The sequence below is a fragment of the Falco punctatus genome (genome assembly GCF_963210335.1).
Source record: "Falco punctatus genome assembly, chromosome: 5".
Taxonomy (NCBI): domain Eukaryota; kingdom Metazoa; phylum Chordata; class Aves; order Falconiformes; family Falconidae; genus Falco; species Falco punctatus.
Window position 1 is genome coordinate 3,545,096 of NC_137584.1, and position 16,504 is coordinate 3,561,599.

Below are 16,504 nucleotides of genomic sequence, written 5' to 3' on the forward strand. Positions count from 1 at the left end.
AATTGTGAAGTGTAACCCTGTGGGTCATTGAGATCCAACATGAAACTACATTTCTTTCATGTTAGAGGTGTTTGCTTGGGAAACTTTGGGTTTTTTGATGTTTACCTAGCTAGTCAATGAGAATTTTTGTCAAGTAGTGGTATATACATGGCAACGAGAATGATAGTGTAATTTGCCTCTATTACTTCCTGATATCAGGATTCTGCTGCACTGCCAATTTCATATCTGTTGTTATTATTTGTTTGACAGAATCAAAAACATGCCAGGTGCTTTGCAAAACAGAGAACAAGAAAAGTCCCTTTCCAGAAGAGATGACAGCCTGAATAGAAATGGCATAATGGCAGGAGACAAAGGAAGCAGAAAGGGGAAGCAAAACAAGAGTTATAACCATAAAATCATGAGATTGGTTTGGAGGCACAGTGAACGCTATGAGGCATTTTTTTAATGCGCATAAGGACTGTAGTTGGGATTAGAGAATGGAAATGTAGAAAAGAAGCATGGAAAGGAATGGAGAAGAAGGGAGGAACAGACTGGCAACAGGAGGAAGAGTAAACAGAGGTGTATGGGAGAGGCCAGAACACACACCTGACAAGCTGAGGATTATGACTAATGCCAGGAATGAAAGACCACATCTGAAGAGCATGATGATTTAAGGAGGATGGCGAAGCAGGACATGGCGATGCTGCTAGGGAGAGAAGAGCCCGCAAAGCTGCCCTGGAAGCCTGCCCTGGAAGTTCCTCACACTAACATAACCCTGCTTCCCCATCTTCTTTCTAGCCCTCCTCTTATGCACAAAATATGTATATCGAAGACTAAAGGAGAAGGAGAAGCAGCTAAATCAAACATTTCCAGAGATCCTGCTGGGGAAGAAATTTAAGCTGGGATGATACAGCTTTACTCCTACTGATGATGCTACTGGTAGAAAGCAGCATAGAGCATCCTGTTAGCCTTTCTCATGCAGACAAATCAATGGGAGGCTTTGCCACTACTTACAAACAGCCCTTGCTGAGAAATACTCAGCAAAATTATAATACTTCAGCCAATCCAGGACATTTTAAAATGTCCTTTCATTCTAGATCAGAAAGAAGCAGAAATAAAAACGCCCACAGTGAAATGGAAACAGGGAAGAAAAATATTTGAGCAGTTTCTTTTAGAACTGTCTTATTATTACAGAAAATGGTAATGGGGATTTTGCTCACTGAAAAATAATATATTTTATAACTTTTCATGAAAATTTCTGATAAATTTGGGAATTATTTTCATTATGTTGGATTGGCTTTTTTTTTTTTTTTTGTTTTTCTTCTAGAAAATTGGTGTTGTTTTTACAAGGAAACTGGAAAACTGCCATTTTTAGTCTGTCAGATATTTTAAACTACCCTGATTTTCAAGGTAAGAATTCTTCAGGAGTAAGAAAGCTGCAAAGTGGCCAATCTAATCTCTTCCTCACTTCCTTCTTCTCTGCTTCAGTGATCAGACATGTCTAATGGTTAGGCTGCAAAGAGCAAAACCAGTTACTATGTCTCCCTGAGAAAAGGCATTTTGCCAACTTCTTTAGGAATTATTAACTAGATCTGCTAACAGGAAGTCACTTTTTTGCTGCAGACCGTGTCTCCATTTATATCCTCCTCACATCTCTTCCATTTTGCCTGTGAAAGTTTATCAGAAAGCACACTGGAAAGGCTCAGATCTTTCTGTCTCCAGTGAAACTGTTTTGAGACACAGTTCTAGCTTGGCACATGTACTGGGATGACAGCTGAGAGACTACTGCTGGTAATGGAGTATTCTATTACTTTGGCATACATAGACACTTTTTGCTCGGTACTTCTAACCGCAAAGTATTGATGTTTAGGGTACTATAGGTACTTACCCATTGTATTTTTTCTTATAAGTTTTAGAGGACAGCACTGGATAAATTTTTCTTCTCCTTCAGGGTAACACAGCTTTGCATGAGTCATTCATCTTGAACGTACACCAGAGTGATATCAAGTTGGTTGTTGTGACACCTTATCAATATGATGCCCATTTTTAGTCTCTTCTAGCAGTGGAATGATTTAAGTATTGTCTAGTGGAGACAACGACCTCGTTTAAGAATATCTTGGCGACTCTGGATAGGATTCAGATAATTCATCTGGGTGAGGAGGAGACAATTGAAAGTCATAGCTGAAATATTACCAAAATTCTTTAACTGCTTGTGTTTGTCCATCATTTTCTTGAAGATTTTGTCAAATGGTGGTTTACTGGATTCTCAAATGGCAGCAATGGCCAAGTACACTTTTTAAAATTGTCTTCAATTTGAACTTTGCTTAAGTTAATTAAACTCTTGTCACCTCAGGGTACCATTTTAGTAATGAAGTTTACAGGACCTATTCTGTCAATATAGCAACTTCAGCTACTAAAGAACACACCAGGTACAGAGACTTAAGACAATGCTCAGCAGTGCTTAAAGAATCAGCCCACCTCAGTAATTTCTCTCTACCATTATTGAATGAATACTGGAATTAAATCATATAGCTGTGATGTCAACTTACCAAACCTACCCTGTTTAAATTCTTTCTACAATCAAATGTAGCTCAAAGTTTTATAACAGTCTTTGTATCATTTAAAAGAAGAGCTTGCAAAGCAGTGTCGTAGTATCTCCCCATAATAGAGAATTTTTTACATCTATTTTTATGTATTTGAAAGAACCCCACTAATTCAGTTGCCTACAACTTTTTGCAATAATGGATTCACCATAAAGCAATATCAAAACTTAGTTAATATTTCTACTAATTATATTTAGACAAGCTCCAAATTTTGCATAATTTTGCCCCTGCTTCTGGCATGATAGCAGATATGGAAGACATATGTACCTGTCTCTTGGCCCTCAGAGAGGATTCCACTGTGTGGCATCTTCCCATCCTCTGCTACTAAAATAAAAAACAACAAACCCCACCAACAAACAAAAACAATTGGGAAAGGTGCCATAAACTCTGGAAATTGCAGTTTGACCTGCCTTCTGAGTTCAGACACATAACTGGATGCACAATTTTGGAAGTAGCCAAATGGAGTTAAAGGAAAAAGGCTGGGATTAAAAAAAAAAAAAAAAAAAGTATATTAATGTATTCTGAGAGTAAAGGACAGCATGGTTATTTTGCCTATAATTATTTTTTTTTTAACCTTGCCTATACTTTTCCTGCCAATCCTTTCCTATTGTTACCTGTCAGCTTTTCCAAGAAGATACTTGGCTGTGCCTAAAGTAAGAACAGCTGCACTGACCCAAACCACAAGTCCACATAGCCCTGTGTACCTGGCGGGTGTCCTGCCTGGTAGGGGTACAGTCCTGTTGTTATAAGGCCTCCGTTTTCCCCATCAGATTAGGGACACCTTCAGCTGTTGACTTCCAGACATCTTCAGGGCTCTGTATCCAATATGTACAGCTCAAATGCTTCCTAAATCTGGGGGGTACACTATGTTTAATAGTCTGAATTTGTCCTAGATCCTGTGAATTTGCTTCCTCCTTCTGTCTCTGTCTGTCTTGCCCTTCTTTCTTCTGAAATAGAATGACCAGGGCTGCATGAACTATTCAACATAAGAGTGTATGATGTATTTATACAGTGATATAGCGATACAGTGTATTTATACAGTGATATATATATATGTTTTCTATTTTGTTTACAGTTTCTTTCTTAATCATCCAGATATCCTGTTTCACATTTCTACTTGATACTGAGTGCTTGACTTGATGTTTTCAGAAAGCTGTCTAATATTATTTAGTTATTTTTTTCTTCTCAAGCAATAGTAAATTTGTAGTCCCTGCCTGTGTATGTATAGTTAGACTTATTTTTCCCTCGTGCATTTCCTTCTGCTTTATCAAATTTCATCACCACTTTATTGCAAATGGCATTCAAAATTGTGAAATCATTTTACAGTTCTTTACAGGCAGCTTCTGATTTAACTTTTAAAAATCATTTTGTATCAAACTTTCTCATCTGACGGTTCTTAGATACCACATTTCCCTTTACTACTAATAAAAGTACTTTTGCTTAAGTCTTGTTTTAATTAATTCAGTCCAGGAATCTTTGCACGCACTTAAGTGCCCAGTTGCTATAATTCACTTCTGTATTTTTCAGGAGGGGGGAGGGAAACCTTCAAGCTATTGGCCTTTATATTTATTAACTGGAAACCTTAAAAATAGAGTTTAGACCTTATTATTGCTTACTGGTTCACACAGAGTGGTTATACAACCTTCAGAGTGAAAAATTGTTAAGGATTAGATCCATAAAGTGCATTTAAGAATAGCCTTCAGCCTCTTAGATGGCCTCCCTCCTCAGAGAAGCTATAAATGCAGATTAGGCACATCCATCTACACTGAAAAGGACAGCTGGATGTTTAGCAACACCCTCCACCAACTCTGGCGTACGGAGCAGGGAACAGTCTGAGTGAACGGAGAAACATCCAGATGGGGAAGATAAAACAAATGAATGCTGTACCGGTATTAGTATATTTTTCAACACTGCCTTACTCATGGGACTACAGGGTGTCATGAGGTGAGACTTTCAGCCTTTGTCCCACAGTAGCTGTTCCTTTTGTTTATCCCACTGTTCCCTGCAGTAAGCTCTGGCATCAAACTACAGCTCTGAGGTGCCAATCCCTCTCTTTCTGTCTATCCCAGTAACTATTGAACTTTCAGGGTCAGGCAACAACAGAGTGGACTTTTGGGAACTACCCTGTCAGCGAGCACCCAAAGCTGCATTTAGCTACTTCTGCTTCATTGCAGGTCTAAATGCCGGGGGTCTGCGTTACAACACCAGTGAAACCAGTGAGAATAATGTGAACCCTGACTTAGGAAATCTGATAAACTTGCTTGTGTAAAAAGGAATCCCTTCTGTTTGTCCCATATCTTAATTTCACTGAAATGGCATTTTAGCAATTCTCCCAAACCTATTCTCTGTCTACACAAGGATTATGCCATGACCCATGTTACCTTATGTGAATACTGAGAGTATGTAATTGTAGACAGGTGAGTAGAAGATCCTATGAGTTATTAGTATTCGTAACATACCAGAAATCTTTCATAGTGATTGAAGTAAGTGGGTGATGACTGACATTTAGTGTTTCTCAATCTGAGTTGCATCTTTGATATTTGAAAGGAGGAACGAAAAGATTATGTATTTATTTATTTGCTTGGCGTTTAGACTCATCTACACTTGCCTATATTAAAAAAAATACAGAATTATGTAGTAGTGTTTTTATTTTTCTGTAGTTATAAAAGTAATTCTTTCAAAATCTATAGCCATATTGAGCTAGCCAGTGACAAAAGAGAACTGGTTGTCACAGGAGATCTGTGATGTTCATAGAGAAAGTGTTATGAATTTCTTTCTGTTCCAGTAGAGTGTAGATGCCTGTAAATCTTTCTCTGAATCAGTAGAACTTTGGGAACTAAAAATTAAGAGACTCCACAAACTATCAAATCAAATTGCCATGTAATGTTCTGACAATAAATAAGCACTGAATGGCTTCTGTCTCTATCTCTATCATCTATAACTAAGTATCTCTATTGATATTGACTGGTTCCCACATGTATAAGCAATTTCTTACTTTGTCAGTTTATTAGACATATACGTTGGCCCAGTCTCTCCACTGCTTCAGCATTTTTTTGTATTGCGGACATTAACTTTAATGGGGTCTGCTTTTTAATTGACAATATTAATTGAGTAACAATGGCAGGCAGCAATAAAATAAGCTGGTGAATGGAAACCTGAGATTAGAGGAAAATTCATAACAAATCCCAGATCAGCCAGTCTTTCCCAGTGTGTACTGGGCAGGTACAGCTCTTTTTACATACAATACAAAAATGGCAAAGTAAGTGGATTTTTATGCTCTGACGGCAAATAACAGTGAACTTATTTCTGGGAGATCTAATATGCTCAGTGACACAAAAGAAGGACCTGGTTGAAAACTGTGGCTTTAAACCTGATCAAAAAATTCTAGGTAATAACTTTAAGTGGATGAACTTTTTGCCATTCTGCCATAGTGTTTTCACACCATGTCCTTCAGGAATGCTCACTCCCTGTTCACAGCTCATCTCACCAGCCCTTTCTAGCTCTTTTTTTGCTATATAGACAGGTACCAAAAACCGGATGTCCTCACCCTTTTCCAGTGCAGTCTCTAGGTGTTCTTTTACCTTCACATGCACTTGTTCTTGCATCAGTTTATTGGTGGTTGGCCTCATGTTTATTTAAATTTAATGTCTTTTTAGTTGCATTTTGAATGTAAACTCTACTTACATTATTGAAAGGTTGTTTTGTTCAATCTTTTGTTCTAATCCAAACCCCCAGAATTTAAGATGTGAGAAGTGATCAATCCTTTAGGGAAAAAAAAAAAAAAAAAAAATCTTCTCTAGTTCTGTAAAAGTGAAAATTTTCCTGTAACAAAACTTTGCACTAAGGTTTCCAAAATTTTGGGAACTCAACTTGAAGCCATTTATAGGATTCTGATTTTTTTTTTTTTTTAAGTACTGATTTACAAACTCCTGAAATACGAGAGTTCTCAGTTTATTGCAAACTGCAGAAATATATATATAAAAAAAGACATCTTTAAAACAAAAGGAACAGCCTAAGTTACTGACTTTTTCTTTGACATTTAGGGGCTTGATTTATTTTATGGCACAAGCTCTCTATTTCTTTTAAATGCATACACTTGTCTGCACTTTCACATAATAGAATTGTATAATCATAGAATCATTTAGGTTGGAAAAGACCTTTAAGACCATTGAACCAACCATTAACCTAACATTGCCAAATCCACCACTAAACCACGGCCCTAAGTGCCACTTTTAGATGTCTTTTAAATACCTCCAGGGATGGTGACTCAACCACCTCCCTGGGCAGCCTGTTCCAATGCTTGACAACACATCAGGGAAGAAATTTTTCCTAATATCCAGTCTAAATGTCTCATGGTGCAATTTGAGGCTTTTCCCTCTCATCCTATCGCTTGTTACTTGGGAAAAGAGACCAACCCCCACCTGCCTACAACCTCCTTAGCTGTAGAGAGCAGTAAGGTCCCCCCTGAGCCTCCATTTCTCAAGACTAAACCACCCCAGTTCCCTCAGCTGCTGCTCATCAGACCTGTGCTCCAGACCCTTCCCCAGCCCCGTTGCCATTCCCTGGACACGCTCCAGCACCTCAGTGTCTGTCTGGCAGTGAGGGGCCCAAACCTGCACCCAGGGTTCGAGGGGCGGCCTCACCAATGCCCAGTACGGGGGGACAGTCACTGCCCTGGTCCTGCCGGCCACACTGTGTCTGACACAAGCCAGGATGCTGTCGGCCCCCTTGGCCACCCGGGCACACTGCTGGCTCATGTCCAGCCGGCTGTTGACCAGCACCCCCAGGGCCTTTCCCCCAGGCAGTTCCCAGCCACCCTTCCCCAGGCCTGTGGCGCTGCCCGGGGCTGGTGTGACCCAGGTGCAGGACCCAGCACTGAGCCTGGTTGAACCTCATACAGTTGGCCATCAATCCAACCTGTCCAGATCCCTCTGCAGATCCTTCCTGCCCTCAGGCAGATCAACACTCACTCCCCTCTCCTTGGTGTTGTCTGCAAACTGACTGAGGGTGCACTCAATCCCCTCATCCAGATCACTGATAAAGACGTTAAACAGAACTGGCCCCGGTACTGAGCCCTGGGGAACACCACTTGTGACCACCCACCAACTGCATATAACTGTTCACCACCATTCTTTGGGCTCAGCCAGCCAGCCAGATTTTACCCAGTATACACTATGCCTATCTAAGCCATGAGCAGCCAGTTTCTCCAGGAGAATGCTGTGGGAAACAGTGTCAAAGGCATGACTGAAGTTTAGGTAGACAACATGCACAGCCTTTCCCTCATCCACTGAGCAGGTCACCTTGTCATAGCAGGACATCAGGCTCGTCAAGCAGACAAGTCTTTCATAAACCCCTGCTGGCTGGGCCTGATCCCCTGGTTCTCCTGTACATGCCGCGTGATGGCACTCAGGATGACCTGCTCCGTAACATTCCCAAGCACCGAGGTGAGGCTGACAGGGCCGTAGTTCCCCAGATCCTCCTTCTGGCCCCTCTTGTAGATGGACATCATGTTTGCTAACTTCCAGTCAACTGGGACCTCCCTGGTTAGCCAGCACTGCTGATAAATGATGGGACGGGGCTTGGTGAGCACTTCTGCCAGCTCCCTCAGCACCCTCGGGTGGATCCCACCCCGCCCCATAGGCTTGTGTGCATCTAAGTGGTGTAGCAGGTCACTGACCATTTCCCCTTGGATCATGGGGGCTTCATTCTGCTCTCCATCCCCATCTTCCAGCTCAGGGGGCTGAGTACCCAGAACAACTGGGCTCAACAACAACAGAACTTACTATTAAAGACTGAGGCAAAGAAGGCATTCAGCACCTCGGCCTTTTCCTCAGCCTTTGTCACTATGTTTCTCCCTGCATCCAATAAAGGATGGAGATTCTCCTTAGCCTTCCTTTTGTTGCTAATGGATTTATAGAAACATTTTAATTGCCTTTTACAGGAGTAGCACAATTAAGTTCTGTCTGGTCTTTGGCCCTTCTAATTTTCTCCCTGCATAACCTCATGACATCCTTGTAGTCCTCCTGAGTTGCCTGTTCCTTCTTCCAAAGGTCATAAACCCTCATTTTTTCCCTGAGTTTCAGCCAAAGGCCTCTGTTTAGACAGGCTGGTCTTCCCTACCAGTGCATCTTTCGGCCCATGGGCATGGCCTGCTCCTGTGTTTTTAAGATTTCCTTTTTGAAGAATGCCCAGCCTTCCTGGACTCCTTTGTCCTTGAAGACTACATCCCCATCAGTCATTAATCGTCATTAAGCTCTAGACAGTCAAAACATTCCGTAACACACAGGATTACCCCACCACCTCTCTTTCCTTTCCTATCCCTTCAGAAGAGTTTACAACCACTCATTGCAGCACTTCAGTTGTGCGAGTCATCTCACCGTGTTTCCATGTCATGTCTTTGTGCTGCACAATGGCTTCCAGCTCCCCCCGTTTGCTTCCCATGCTGCGTGCATTGGTGTAGATGAGTACCCAGGGAAGTCTCTCCACTTTATTATCACAAATGAACTTTTACCCAGTGGACAGAACTTCTTATCAAAACTGAAATATCAAGGAAAACCAATTGAGATGATCAGTTTGGAGACAGTTTTTCTAATAAATCTAAGGAGCTGGTTATATGCTTCATTAAATATTTCAGCTAAGTGAAACTTAAAAGAAGATGCACTGTTGTCAGCCATAATTAATATTAATTTGGAGAAGAATATTTCAAACCCAGTGGTAGCCCACTGTTGAAATAACTTTCTCCAGAACAAGAACACCAGTTCAAAGTTTTATCTCAATAACTATAGCCAGCAGAATTTTCTTTGGGAAATGTAAGATCTACAGCTTTCTTACTGTAAAGTGTTTATATTGTCAATTTTTTTCAAATTAATCTGTAAAAATAGATGGAGCACATTCTTTCCAAAAACTTGCTGTAGTGTTGTCTAATGTCTGTTGAAGACATAGCTTAAGTATAACTTACGGAAACAGTAGGTAAGGCTCAAGGCAAAAGAAAAGAGCAGACCTGTCACAGCACTCTCCAAACTATCAAGCTGCAAGAAGGTCGTTTACCATCTCATACCAGCACACTCTTCATGCCAGTCCCTCTGCTGCCTTCTCCTCACCTCACCCAGGGCGTGCTCTCTCTGCTGCTTTTTCTTCCTTGGCTCCCCAGCCACTTAACCAGCCACGCCTACACCTTATCTACATCGGCCAACCCCCCCACCCCTGAAGCCAGCCCACACCTGTATATTATCAATGATAATTAACCCAGCTTCATTCCTCTACATAGACCTTTCTAGATGAATCAAATCAGGTCTAAAGCTAGTACAACATGTTGATATTATCCCTCTCTGCCAAATAACAATGTATGAATTGTCACACTAGTCCACTCCATATAATATTTTATGGGTACAGTGACCAACAACTGTACCTCTGTTTTGATGGCTGAATGGAAAAAAGGAAATTATAGATTTAGATGCTTATGTCCTCATATTCTTATTATCACCAAAGCTGCCCATAAATCTTTAGGCAGATCTAGACCAAATTCTTGGGTAAAAGCCTAAAAGGTCTTGCTCTAAGTTTACCAGAAATTGTCTTTGCCTGCCAATGGGTGCACAAGATATTCAAACATACATCCACAAATAGATGTACAGAGACCAGTCAGTCAGAAGGTCTTATCTTTGTTTCTCTACTCAGGAACTAGAGGCATGTTCAGAATTAAACAATTTAAGGAAAACTTCACCTTCACATGATATCTGAAATGGTATTGCACAGAAACCTTCATTTATATAAAGATGTAATTTTCTGAAATCCAACAAAAACAAGCACTTAGAGACGTAATCTACATTTTTGTGTGCTTCTCTGTGTGGCCATTTTTTGCTTTTATTTTAAGAACATTTTTCCACCCTTTCACTCCCATGCTTTTGGAGAAGATTAACAGAATCATTAACTGCAGTCCCCCAAGGGACTTCCCTCCAGGAAAACAACCCCAAAGTTATATAATGTATAGTTTAAAGTGATGACATATTCCCTCTCTCACCCTTGCAAATAGGGGGCACTACTTTCCCCACTTCCTTTACACCAGGCTGCCCTCACATACATTTTTATACTGAAGTATTCTCAATTCTGGGAATACTTCCTGTATTCAGAGAAAGCAGTGGAGAAGTTCTGAAACTTTTTTTTTTTTTTTTTTTTTTTTTAATTTTTTTATCATGACTGCCAGTGGGAATGGATTTGGTAAGAAGAATGTAACCAGGATTAAAAATATCAGGTGTTACTAGGTGACATTAAATGTAATGAAATCTCAAGGTTAACTTCATTTCTTGCCTGTCCTTATCTGTTTGACACATAGTACTGTATCTCAGTAGCTGCCACCAGCAGCTACCGTCAGAATGCTTGGCTAATTAGTAATCACTCATGTCACTTGGTGTGATCTCATCCAGTCTGAATATTGAACCTTAGTACAACAACAAAAAGGAAATTGGAAACTCTCAGTAACTATTTGTTTAGTCCGTTTATTTTCAGCAGCATTGTGTGCCCAGCTGAAACTTTTGTTATGCTACACTAATAGGCATGTTTGAATTCAATGGTTTTGGTAGTTATTAATTTAGGAATAGTCTGCACCACTAAGAAGCAGGACATTCAACTACCAGCCAAATATATCCATCAAATGTCAAAAGATAAGATTTCTTAGCAGTTCAACAGCATGAAGATAGGGAAAAAGCTTTTTAATAAAATTCCTAATCATATATCCTTTCTCATTAGTAACCATTTCAGCATAGAAAATACCTGTCATAGCTGAAAACCGGAGAGCATCTCATTGCTGGAGCCTGATCCAGCAAAGCACCTAAACACTCCTAGTATATACAAGAATATCCCATCAAAGTTACTATGCTGACCCACATGATTAAAATTACACAGAAATGAAGGTGCTTTTCTGGATTAAGGTACAAGGAACGAACCATTTTAAACCAGCCTTTCATGTAGTAAAAATATTTACATATCTTTTTTAAGAGATTACATATAAATAAAAATTACTATCTTGCCTTTTGTACTTCTAGACTCAGGACAGCTTCATATGTGAAAATCCTGCACATTAAACGAATCCTTTATTCTCAAACTAAGCAGCTGTCTGAAATGGCAATCGTAAAGTGCTAATCTCTGCTACCAGTAAACAAAAGTAAATCACAGCAGAAAACTGGTTTATGTGAAGTAATCTCCAGAGGATTAGCATTTCAAGGGATCAGATTTCCTAAAACTCCTCTTTCCTGGTAACAGCCTCTGCTGTGAGGTGACACACCAATACGCATAAATTATCTAGAGCTGCAGATAAGCAGAGGCCATTTGGGGGTTCGGAGTGCAATATAAATAGATGCAAAACAGTAGGGGAACTGGTGCTCATCACAAACTCAAAAGGATTAGCAGTTCAAGCTCTGATTTCCTTGCTGTTGTTAGCTGTGATTTATCATCAGACAGTGACTAAGAGTCTGTCTTATCTGTGATAATTTAATGGCTTAATAGCAGTCCCTTTATCTGGGGGTCATAATTAAGCTTGTTTGATCAGTTTCCTAACAAGCACCTCTCCTGTATTTTCAGTTATGCCTATTTTTTCCTAGGGTATAGCAGCATTTTTACTGATTAGTGTTAACAATGTTATTTACTAGTAATGATAACAATCTCATAAAAGGTTAGCATTTATCTGGAGGAAAAACGCAAGCCAAAAAAAAGGTGCAAGATTGAATTTGAATAAATTTATGGGAGATTTTAACTGCAGTGTCTCAAAAACTCTAGTTTGTTGTCAAACTGAAATGCATAACTGAAAATGATAAAATAATTTTCAATTGAATCATTTTCTCTGGTACAAAATTAAGGTCAATCTGAAAGTAAAGATGACTACTGTTTTACAGTGCATTTACTGTCCCTTTCTATCATCCTACTAATGAGCTGTTTCTTCCATTGTCATGAGAATTTTCTCAACAAAGATTAGCTTTAAGACCTTGTTATGGCTGTTTAAGAACACAGGTGTCCTCAAAATGAATCTAATGACACTTTATCTGTTAGCATCACAACTAAAAGAAGGATTTTTTTAAAAAATGTACTGAATATTAGATATTTGAAGGGAAATATTTCAAATATTTTAATTTATTTTTTTATACAATACAGTGACAAGAAAACAGACAACTACATGAAATGTGAGTGAATTTTTTGTTTTGCTGGTTTTTGGTTTTTTTATTTTGTTGTTGTTTTAAAGAAGACCAAACAAAAAAGGAAAGAAATTCAGACTGACCACGTTGCTTTCTTAAACACTGATGTAATTTTCTTAATGAAATACCTAGGAAGCCACAAGGAGGGGTGAACAGGTTACTGATATTTAGGGAAAAAGAATGACTAGCTATAGAAAGACATCTAAAAGACCCGATGACACCCTTATAGACACAGAAGGTATGGGTGTAATGTGTGTGTATATATGTATATAAATCTATGTATATGTGCATTTATATTTATTTGCAAATCTATATGTGTGTTTATGTATTGTGTATTTTCTGTTTACATTTATTTAGTCACATACATACATTTATGCATTCACAGATTTATTTAAGTTTGTCTTTAGAATAAGTCTTACTTCTCTTTTGAAGAAAAAAATTAATAGTGGAACAGAGAATCTATGTGTCTAGTCTAAATTAATTACTTAGGTACTATAATTAATGCAGGAAGACAAGTTCATTAGAGGGTGAGTCATTCCACTTACCTGAGTTGCTTGTTTTAGAATTGGATGAGTTGCTTTTCTTTCTCGTGGCTGTAGATAAACCCCAAGAGACAAAGCTAAGCTTGTAGATTGCTGAAAGTTAGATGAGACGAATTCCACCCAAATGAATGAAACAGTAAATTTCAGAATGAGGATTACAAATACTTTCTTATAAAGAAAGTTATTCCTTGTTCTTTTCAAATAGAAGGACTGTTACAGATGAAGTATTATATATGCGTGTCTATATAATTATATATCCTGCCCCATGAAGAACAAGGCTCACCTAAGACTCTTGAACATACCAACCTTTCCTTCTGTATATTATCAAATAACCTATAGGAAGAAGTTATTGATTAAAGAGACGCAGACAGCAACAGAGAAAACCAGCAAAACTAACACATTTGTTTATTCTCCTGTCCTAGTGATTTAATATTACTGATTTTTTGCCGAGTTTTGCAGGTGGATCAGAAATTATTTGTGTTCAGCTGTTTGGGTCTGGCAAGCAGGAATTTGATTTTAAGCTTGCTATCTGACCAAGAGATTGGCAGAGGAATTTACTGGGAGTATTACAGAAGACAGTTTTGAATGAGCTTTGTTCCACACTAAAACCTTGATCCAGATCTTGATGAGATCAGTAAGAAACTTTTTATTGACTGTGGCGGAATCATGGTGAAGGTACCAGCCATATTGCAGCAGCAGCTGGCAGTTGCTTGGGAAGCTGAAATTTTACTGAGATATGAAACAAGCAAAATGTGTGAAAGATAGAAATGACAAAGTGTAAGGGAGATTGCAACATAACGCACTGAAATCCTTGCCCAGTATCTGCAACTAAGGCCATTGACAGTTGGGTGCTGAGCTGACTAGGAGGCCTCGAAGGGATAAGCCGCACAAGCAGCAAGACTCTGCTTTACACGTCTAACTTCTCAGATAGCTTTCCAAAACTAACAAGACAGAAACATTTCTTGATTAATATCATTTTTGCTTTTGTCAGTGCATGACAAGTCTAGTAGATTTTTTTCCACCACTGGAACAAATTGTTAAGGATACATAAAATAGGAATCTTTGCCCAGTGCACAGTGAGAAAAAAGCCAGCATTGTGCAGTCACCACTGTGCTATGTTGTTTGTTCATCAGCTAGTGCCAGATATAATATAGCCAAATGAATCTCCAAGAGCGAAAACTTCATGAACCTTGTGGAATGCTGAAACCTTAGTTTTAAGTTCACCAGAGGGTTCAGTGGATCTTGCTGTTGTCAGTATAGAAAACAATAAATAGCCTAGATATATCTCATTGTTTTAATTCTGAGCATTACTTGCAGAACTAATGCTCTTTCTAAAAAGAAATCATAGATATTACAAAAGAACTGCTCACAGATCTGAAAACTGAAGTAAGTTTTCAGTTGAAATGATGCATCTTAGTGGTTTTGGTCTCTGGGTTCATGGTCAGGATTACAGCTGGATTAAATTTGCCATTTTGATTTTGTGTCTTTTTGTATTAAAATTGTCAGTGGTTGCATTTTCAGTTCCATTGTTCTTCCTGTATTTGTAGCTTTAATAACATTATTATATTGGCTATATGTATATATAAATATAAATAAATCGGTATATAAATACATAGATATGGAAATATAACCCCATAAATTTTCACTTGTTCTTTGATGTACACACAGTTTTCAAGAATCTATTTTCGCCCACAAACAGGCACGTTATTACTGGAAAACAGTCCCAAATATGATTTGAATACTTCCATTACAAAGATAAATTCTGTTCCCACTAGCATCTAAATGTTGTTTTCACTAGATTGGATCCAATTATATATTTATAACAAACAATATCCTTGATATTTAAGACATTTTTTATTTCATTATGAAAATTTTGCATAATATGTTCTTCTCATCCAAACTCTTGAATTCTATTTTCAGCTCTTCCACTGATTTACTATTTTATCATGGAGAAACCTTTTAATCTCTCTGAACTTCAGTTTACTCATTTGAAGCAGATAAGGAGACAAATGTGATTTAATTGATGTTTATAAAGCATTTTGAGACCTTGTAATGAAAAATAAGACAGAAGTGATAAATACTCGTAAAGGTACACTTATTCTTTGTTCCGTTTTTTTGCCAAAAATCTATATATTACTGGTAAATTTAGGATTATATGTTCAACCACAGTCAGAATTATTCAAAATGTTACATTATGATGTACTTTCATACTAAAATCAGCATTTTTACAAAAATCTAAACCACTGTGGGCATGGTATGGTTCTTAAAAAGTGAGTCTTTTGCATAAAATATTTCCTGTAATTTCACAATGCCTTTATTAAATTCCCAAATTTGCAATTCACTGAGTATTGGTGGACTGCTGTATACATATGGAATCCCAGTGGTATATGGCTGAAAATGTTCAGCAGAGAAATCTATTGAAAATTCAGTTGTGGGGCAGGAAATGCAATAAGAATGAGCCTGATGATAACATAAATCAACATCCTATGATCTGTATACACATGAATAAATGTTTTTTTATAAAAACTAATACATATAACTATATATATATGTGTGTACAACAAAGGTGGTTGTTTTTTTTTTTTTCTTTAAAAGAGTAATAATGCCATGTTCCAATGTGCATAGATATATTTATGAAGAATAATCTTCAATGTCACAAGGTTTTTGGTGGTGAACTAGCAATAAAAAATTCAAACTTTCCTTTTGATTTGGTGGTCTCCAGAAAAGCAGGGCAGGCAGTGATATATTTGCAGGTTTGATCTTACTGTTCCAGAGGGACTGGAAGTGTTTGGTCTATTCTAGGTCTATTTTATATTCTGGAGTAGGGTTTCTCCCGTGATGACCTAGTTGCATAGTTTCAGGATACCACAGACATTGGTGCTGAGGACCAATATCTAATACTTGAACTTAAGAATGGACAGATCAATGAGGCAAAGCAAAGCCTGGTCTTTCATTCTTCCAAATGGCCCACAAAACTTGCTTCCCTGGGGAAAAATATGTAGGGTTTTCTTCTCCAATAGCTCTTCAGACCCAGTGGGGGTCCTAACAAGGTAGGAGGAGGACACTTTAACTCATTTTATGGTCAGAGGTTTTTCTTAGACTTCAAGCAATAACTTGCTGTTAAGGAACACCACAGAAAAGATAATATCATGCACAGCTGTACGGTTATTTCCTTACAATTTTTATTGTGCTGATGGGG

General features: G+C 38.4%; 1 protein-coding gene across 2 annotated transcripts in view; it reads left to right on the forward strand.

Moving 5' to 3' along the window:
* The window catches only part of EPHA7 (EPH receptor A7), a 179,178-nt gene extending 163,173 nt beyond the window's left edge, over window positions 1–16,005 (forward strand). For both annotated transcript variants that reach the window (XM_080388103.1, XM_080388099.1), the window contains one exon: window positions 250–16,005. In XM_080388103.1, coding sequence (XP_080244229.1) covers window positions 250–445 — 196 coding nt within the window. In that variant the 3' untranslated portion in view covers window positions 446–16,005. The remainder of the gene's footprint in view (window positions 1–249) is intronic.
* Window positions 16,006–16,504: the final 499 nt, after the last annotated feature.